General features: G+C 40.4%; 2 protein-coding genes across 2 annotated transcripts in view; both read right to left on the reverse strand.

The window, feature by feature from the left end:
* The window catches only part of fam89b (family with sequence similarity 89 member B), a 3,507-nt gene extending 352 nt beyond the window's left edge, over nt 1-3,155 (reverse strand). The window contains exons 1-2 of the mRNA XM_062433219.1: nt 2,675-3,155; nt 1-1,424 (exon numbers count right to left, since the gene is read on the reverse strand). The exon at nt 1-1,424 is cut by the window's left edge and continues 352 nt beyond it. Coding sequence (XP_062289203.1) covers nt 1,152-1,424; nt 2,675-2,932 — 531 coding nt within the window. The 5' untranslated portion in view covers nt 2,933-3,155 and the 3' untranslated portion in view covers nt 1-1,151. The remainder of the gene's footprint in view (nt 1,425-2,674) is intronic.
* Nucleotides 3,156-3,947: 792 nt separating this feature from the next.
* On the reverse strand, nt 3,948-6,425 carry znrd2 (zinc ribbon domain containing 2). The gene is made up of 4 exons (XM_062433254.1): nt 6,393-6,425; nt 5,818-5,969; nt 5,637-5,721; nt 3,948-5,490 (listed from the first exon to the last, which is right to left on the reverse strand). The coding sequence occupies exons 1-4, from the start codon at nt 6,406-6,408 to the stop codon at nt 5,051-5,053; spliced, it is 693 nt and encodes a 230-aa protein (XP_062289238.1). The 5' UTR covers nt 6,409-6,425; the 3' UTR covers nt 3,948-5,050.
* Nucleotides 6,426-8,252: the final 1,827 nt, after the last annotated feature.

Here is an 8,252-nt window from a genome sequence, read left to right on the forward strand (position 1 = left end):
TTTTTTTTAAAAATTTATTCCAATACCGACATATTACCGTATACCGCGGTCAAATGTCAGGACGATATGAAAAAATACCGCCCAAGCCTAAAACTAACCTAATTTCACCTCACACCGTCATTACCAGTCCTACAAATATCCCAGCCAGCTCATGCTCAGTGCAATTTGGTGCAAAAAAACCAAGCAGCTGCAGCATGTTGAAGCTTGTAAATGATGCAATTAAAATGAAAAAAGGAGATAACATCTGTTCTCACTTGTTACCTGTCATGATTTTTTTCCTCTTTTTGTTGGCATAATTTCTGCTGCAACACACAATATCCAGTAAGGACAAGTTCAGATATTATTTAGCTGCCTTTGCTGAAGAGCCATTGATTTGCTTTAATTTAATGGCCCAGAGACAGATAAAATGCACATTAGTGAAGAGAAAAACATTAAAACCAAGTAAAATTGTCTGTGCAGACAAGGCAGAGATTTACCAACCATTGCTGTGCAAAATCATCACTAATACAGTACCAGTCAAAAGTTCCTTTCCCGTTCATTTGAATTTGAGAAAATGGGTCCAAACTTTTCACTGGTACTGTAAATCTACCAAAACCTCAACAAAAACTCCATTTTGGTCCCTGTGTAGATCAGAAAATGTGGAGAAGAGATGACAAAAAGTGTAGTGTATCCCTATGTATCCAGACTTTTACAACACTGTATATAGAAAACAACTGTCACCTTATCAAGGCATATTGTAGGCCACTTCAAGCATCTTGAACTAATCAGATTGCAATCAAATCCAAGTGGCACCAGTAAAGACTCACTGAATCAGAATCAATAAAGTGCAAATGGATGCATTTGCATATGCCACATACCTTACGTTACTAATTATATTATAAACTCCTCAGAAAAACATTTCAAATCACATCAATTGATTGTAAAATAAAGTCATTTTTGGTTAAAAGGTACAGTCAGGTTTCTATCAAACAAGCACTAATTTTGCAAAAAGTAAAAAGAATGTGGATAATCTATATCTAGACAAGATAAAATGGCATAAAAGCTAGAGAAAATAAAGAGAGATGATTGTTGAGGGAATACAGTCATGATGTCTTCACAGTGCGAACTGCATGGACCATGTTTCTGTATCTTTCATCATAAAGTAAAAAATATCAGGCAATGTGAAAGGATTCTTTGATCCACTGGTCCCTTGAGTTGCTGCTGGGTGCAGGCAGAGGCAACGACGAGTAATGCTGTGAGGGAACTCCTTTCTCCTGCTGGTTCTCCTCTGCTTCATCTTCCTCCTCGTCTTCCTCCTCAGAGTATCCATTATCACCACTGAACGAAGCCTCAGACAGAAGCGAGGAGCCCTTGTACTCCTGGATGGCTTCATGGAGAGACCACAGCTGGCACAGCAGAGACATGTCGAGCTGACGCAGACCCACCTGTTGTACACAAACACAAAATATCTGTTTCGGAGTGATAGTTGATTTTTACTATCCATTGAGAAATCCCTCCATAATGCACTTTTAATGTAAGTGATGGGAGACGAAATTCACAGGCCTCCTTTCGCACTAAAACGTATTTAAAAGCTCATTTGGAGCTAATCTGAAGTTTCAAATGTTAACATTATAGTCAAATCAAGTCAGTATCTTTAAGCTACTGTCTTATTGATGCCAAATTCATCACTTTTTGATACGACTTCACTGTAGCTGAGCAGGAAAAACACTGTCCATCCAGACACAGACTGATTTATTAAATAAAAAGACAGTAACTGTGGAAAATATAACTAACTCATCTGGATGTAGTTTCTTAACTTAAAAACTAGGACTGTAAATATGGTGAGCACATTTGGAGGGTATCCTCTAATAGCCAGTGTGAACAGGAGGAATGATCACAGGAAGATGTTCAGTGTTCATTTGTGGGTCAATGACGTATAAGGATTTACAACAACTCAATTTTAGAATAATAAAAACAAGCATATCTAATGCAGTAGTTCAAACATTCAGAATGTTGTGTACCTGAAGATTCATATTATAAATTTGAAAGTGATTTTAGTGGGTTTTTCAAGATTAATTGGCACTGGCCTTAAAAAAAGTCATGTGGTGCGACCATGATTCATCTTGAAATATCTTATATAAATAAAAGATCATAATTTACAAAAAAAAAAAAAAAAAAATGCAAATACTTTGTTTCCAAACACTTTATATTACTGAAAACTTGTAAAAAAAAAGAAAAAAAAAAAGAAAGATGTGAAGTTTGTTAAGTAAATTAATTTATTTCAAGATGAATCATGGTCGCACCACATGACTTTTTTTAAGGCCAGTGCCAATTAATCTTGAAAAAACCCCCAATTAAAATCACTTAATTTCAAATTTATAATATGGATCTGCATACTGCATTAGATATGCTTGTTTTTATTATTCTAAAATTGAGTTGTTGTAAATCATTATACGTCATTGACCCTCGTACAGACGGACTTGAACAATGGTGTACCTGTCCTTTAAATAGGCGTGTTGACAAATGAGTCATCTCCATGGCAACTGAGCTAACAATGATGCTTGACTATAGGTGTGTGGAAACTAAGAGGAAATTCAAAGGGCAATTTCAAAGTTTTTTCAGCAGAGCATTGGAGTTATTTGTGTTATTTCTACACATGCATAGACATTGGTAGTATGTGCGTAAACTACCTTACCATCTCTTTGCGCAGCAGAGCCAGAGCTGCGTCCAATCCACCCGGTTTTCCGTGACCGTGGTGCGCAGCGTCCCCGCCGGCCCGGCTGATATCGGCTTGGATGCGCGCTCTCTTGCTGTGGACCTTCTCGATGTCCCGCCACGACCCGCCGCTGGAGTTCAGGATGCCACTCAGGCCCTTGGGCAGCGGCGGCAGCCCCTCTACCGAGAAGACACCGCCCACCTGACAGTCCGCCGGGCCGTGCAGACTCCCGTTCATAGCAACGCTGCACGGGTGGATAGTTGACTCAGCAGGAAAGCTCCACTTTACATGGAAAAGCAGATCACCTACCAAATACACACGAAGAGTCTAATGCTGACTCAGCATCACCCATAGGTGGTATTTTCCTCTCTCTCCCAGCAGCAGAACAAAGCTTATCTCAGGTCTTGGAAACTGGCTTCTCAAAGACACAAAAAGGCAAGTCAGTGTGTTGCTGTTTTCTGGATGTGAGTGAGCTGCAGCAGAAGCCACAAATGTCGGGTTAACTGCAGTCTTCCTGGCTTTGTTTTGTTTCCTTTCCTTTGTGTGGGAGAGTTCACCGACATCTCCCGGCTCCGCCCGGCAGTGACCGCGCCACGCCCCGCCACAGTCTGTATTTGGGGCTGGACAGTGGATCGCCTCCAGCTCCAGCAGCCCAACACTGATATCCTGTACTGTGATCTATCCCTCTATGGGCTACACGTCGTAAGACATATATACAAATGCAAATAATAAATTGTGTTTGACATGTTTTTCCACAAAAAATGTTCAGTCTACTTTTAAAAAAATCATTAAAATGACATTAAACTCTTCCCTTGTTGCAAAATACAGAATCTATGTATGTAAAATATCTCTAACTTAACGCAAAAGGCCATTTTTCTGTGTGTGTGTGTGCACCAGTGGCTTCAAGTTTTTCCATCACACTCGTTTAAGTTATATACTGGCTCTCCTATAGCTCCAGCTCCAGACTAGATGTGATGTCAGTTGTTGTAATTGTGAGCTCCGAGAAACTTTAAACTTTCAGCAGCTCAATGTGAAAACAACCGTCTAGTGTCAAACTCTGCACATACATCATTCTGCACAGTGAAGCTGAAATATCTCTCTAACTGGAGGAACAAGAAAATCAAAATGCATCAACAATCTTTACTAAGGCGTACAATTGTGCAACAGCAGCAACTGAAGATGCATGATGACTGCAGATGCAACTGGACACATTTTAAACACAAATGCAATTTACATGTTTATTGGTGCTAATTGTACTTAAATTCAGCATTTTACAGTTAAACTTTGTGGCATTGCTCTTTGCATTTTGCGCCCTCTTGTGGAAAGAAACACACTGCAGAACTCCTAAACAGGCAAAGCTTTATTAAGGTACTTAATTAGAAAACTCAGACTTCCTTGAACAACACTGAAGTTGGCTTTTTCTAATATGAAGTGCGCCGTTCAGAAGTGCACAGTTTATTTGCTCTAGATGTTTTTAATGAATACCGAATGATGAGCCTGACTTTTGAATGTTGCTCTGTCTCATCTGAGCATCGCTGAATCACATGCCCATCATGAATCAAAAATATTTACAATAAAAACCTCAAACTGCCAGCAAACAAGGACAATCTTTGCATCACGAGAGTCAGAGACAACAGGAATCCATTTGAGTGTCAAACTGAAAAGTAAAATGTACGTGTGTGTGTGTCTGTGTGCGTTTGGAAAAGCAGGGTGAGATCAGAGGCCCAGTGTGTTAAAACAACATTGCAAAGGTCTATACATTTAAACTGGTGACTTACAGTCTGTTAGTATGTTGTACATCAGCACAGACACTCTTGCATGTAGAGACACACAAATATACAGGCATGTGTGCACTGGGGTTTATCGTGTCCATATTTCAACTTATAATCAAAATTAGTGATTGACAAAACATGTTTTTCCAGTTGTTTTTATGGGGGCCATTTTTGGTTTTATGGAAATATGTCAGCCTAATTCAAAAAGAATTTAATGGCCAGATGATTTAAAATTAATACCAACAATGAATGTGCACTGACCAGTTTTCAGTTATTATATAACAACATAACCTACAAATCAACAAAAACAGATGTTCAAACATTTATACTTCAAGATGTTATGAAATCATGTAACATGATATTTCTGACAGCCCATATAGATTTGTTAACTCAAAAGTAACCTGTGCACTTTGATATTTTATCCTATTTCAAGTGCATTTTCTGACCAGTTTTGAATTCAGCTCTATGCAAGGATTCAGTCAAAGAGAGATGCTGCAAAGCAGCAAACCAGAGTCAGTATTCCAAGACAGAAGCAAGAAGAAACAGCGCTCCCAGTATAAATGTTTCAGCCAGTCCATGATGTTTACTGGCTGAGCTCCTTGAGGCTGCGCAGTGAGTTGGCACAGCTGGTGATTAGGCTGCAGAGCTGCATGCTTGCCTCCAGGGAGGATGCACTCTGTAGCTGGTTGGTGGCCCAGCGAAGTTTGGTTAAAACAGCTTCCTCAGCTTCTTGCAACGCAGGTTGGAGTGCAGTCCTCTGTGGACAAGCTGGGGGGCGAGCGGGTGCCAGAGGTATGGTGGGGACAGGAGTTGAAGGAGGGGGGACAGCAGGTGGAGGCAGGAGGGCTCTTCCACCTGCAGCCGCCCCCTCACAGTGCTCTGGTCTGGGCTGAGGAACTGACCCACTTGCCTGCACAGTGTTGCTGGGGCCTTCGTTGAGTTCAGGGTCCTGGGATGTTGCAGGGGTCTGAGCTGCAAGCTGCCTTTCTCTCACCTGGGACAACGCAGCCTGTGCATTTAGAGCTGAGAAGATTGAAAACATGGCAACAAGCACAAATACAAATTTACAAAAGGGACAAGGCAATAAGAGCAGTGAAGATGGAGCAGAAGATAAATGGCTTTCTTATTACTCGTGTGCCTTAAAATGTGAGTGTGTGAGTTGTGTATACCAGGGTTGTCCTTGTCAACATCAGAGTCCAGCTCCTGACATGAGACACAGTAGTTTTTCTGCTGTCTGTCTTGGAGGAGGATTGTCTAGAAAAACCAACCAAACATAGTTTAACACACATTACTCCACTCCACTCCACCGTTTGAACCTTTTTCAGGCACCGCAGCCCTTAAAAAACTCACCCCACACGCATCACAGCAGTCTCCTAGCATCTTGTATCCTTTGAGCAGATAGCCCCCCATCAATTTACTGATTTTGTCTTGTCGCTCCCTGCGAGCCTGGATCACCTTCATCTCTGCATCTGTTGGGGGCTCCCACTCAAAGTCCTCGTCATCTGGGATCAGTAACAAAATGCTTAATTAAATTTATGTATTACATCTACAGACAGTGTTACGGAGCACCATTGTCCTCACAAAATTCGTCGTTGTTTTGCTGTGAATTTACCAAATTACTCATTAAAGGCTATACAACGTTTGCAGCTCTTTTTACACCAGTTCTATCAACGCTGTGTTGATTTTAAAACTGATTAGCATTGCCTGACTGCTCTGCTAGGAAATGATAACAAGCTAGTTAGCAAATCAACCGGGCTAATGTCAGCTAACGGTATCAAGCTACATAGCAGCGACGACAGCTCTTCATGAGATACAAGTTAAATTACATACGACAATCTACGCCTATACGTGCCCCCAAAAATAGCTATTTTTCGACAGTACAGGCAAATTAGTGAAATGTCAAGTTATCTCATAAGTTCACAAACCTCCATTCATAGCCATGTTGCCTCAGCGCTACACACGTTGTGCGCGATGACGTCAGAGTCGTCAAGCGTCGTCGACGTTGTCTTCTTCGTGCGTCAAGGAAGATTCAGGAGAGTTGTTTCCCTCTGCTGGTGGAAAACTGATCATAACATAATCCTCCACTAAAACATGTCAGGCGACATTTTAAACGTTTCCCCTGAAGCTTGTTCTTTCCTTTCCAACATTACCTCAAGGAGGATTTCTGGTAGTATTATTTGGCCTGTTTCACACAAGAATTTTTTTTTGCTCTTCTCCCTGGTTTTAAATAGGTTGGGACAAGGCTGGATTAATACTGCCAGGGGCCCCTGAGCACTGCCAAAGCTCATGCCCCCCCATTCCTTTCTTTTGGCAGCCTTGCTGGGCTTTTGGTTACCAGGGCTGCTGTCCATTTTCCGTCATTTTCCATTATTTTTCCCACACACTCGTTGATACAACCAATAATCACTTGCCCAGCCAGTCAAAAATAAATAAAATAGTCAATCATGAAACCTAATTTTCTTGGAAACATTTTTTTTATTTTATTCCGATTAGATAACACTACTGTCAGGTAGAAACCTCATAACTCCATATTTCGTTTTGGACATATTAGGTTTCGGACAGTGACCATAATTATCAATATCAAGAGAAAGAGTCAAGCCCTGTATGGATTTGCCGTGGAGCCCGACAATTTTTTTCACCCATCACTGAGGGCCCCTTTCTACCCAAGGACCCCTGGGCACTTGCCCAGATTGCCTGTATGGTAGATCTGGCCATGGGCAGGGATCAGTTAGGGAAGGGTTATATAGGGTAGGTAGGTAGGTAAATCTACAGGATGTTGGATGTCACATCGACCAAAATTACCTAGTATGCCTACCAGGTGTTATCCAAATGTTACTTGCATTGGATCCTTTTTGTACAAAGATTTTGGGGAAAATGTGTATATTTTTTCTCACAGCCAATCACCGCAGGCGTTCTTTGATTTAATGCTAAATTGGCCCACTACCACAGCAGCTACATGCAGTCTGTTGTGATAATACTTTTTTACAATTGTACTGTTTTGTACAGGTATTTAATAAATATTTCAATCATTTGAACTCTCTCAAAATGTATTTGTGTAAAAAATCATTTGAATGGGGGGGAGTGGTGGCATTTTATGCAACTGAATCCACATGATGAGTAGAAAAGTATTGCATGAAGTACTCTATTGGAATTGGTATACCTTTAAGGATACTGGTATTTGTACTGGTATCATAATTATTTTAAACAATACACATGATATTAAATGAAAGCCAAAATAGAAAATGATCATCTTGAATCTGCAAAGACAGAAACAAAAAATAAACCCACACAACATAATTTAGTTTTTAAAATGATTTTATTGTATTTTGGGTCATTTGATGAGGCCAGTCAAAAACATTACAACATACTTTTCACAAGAGAGAAAAAAGTGTCATTCAAAGTCATCGTCAGTGTAATCACACTACTCCAAAGCACAGTGGCCTTTATGGGTGTAGACTGATTTTTACCTCATTCCCATTCTGAAGTGAGTTTAAGGGGATTTTTGTTTTGTACCTATATTTGTGTATCAATGTGTATATCTACTGTAAATCTTTGGTCTCTAAATGGTGGATACTATTGTGTTTTAGAATCCAAATACTCCCTTTACAGCTAAGCAACATTCATAAAACAACACATACAGGAACAACAACGTCTGTGAGGGGACTGATGGGACATCTGTACATATATCCTTGGTATGTTGAAAAGGTCGCTCTCTCTTCAGTTCCTCAGTTATTGTTATTTGGTTTCCTCACATCAGTCATATCCTTCTTCGTCTTTGTTCAGTT

The sequence above is a fragment of the Scomber scombrus genome, chromosome 14, assembly GCF_963691925.1.
Source record: "Scomber scombrus chromosome 14, fScoSco1.1, whole genome shotgun sequence".
Classification (NCBI taxonomy): domain Eukaryota; kingdom Metazoa; phylum Chordata; class Actinopteri; order Scombriformes; family Scombridae; genus Scomber; species Scomber scombrus.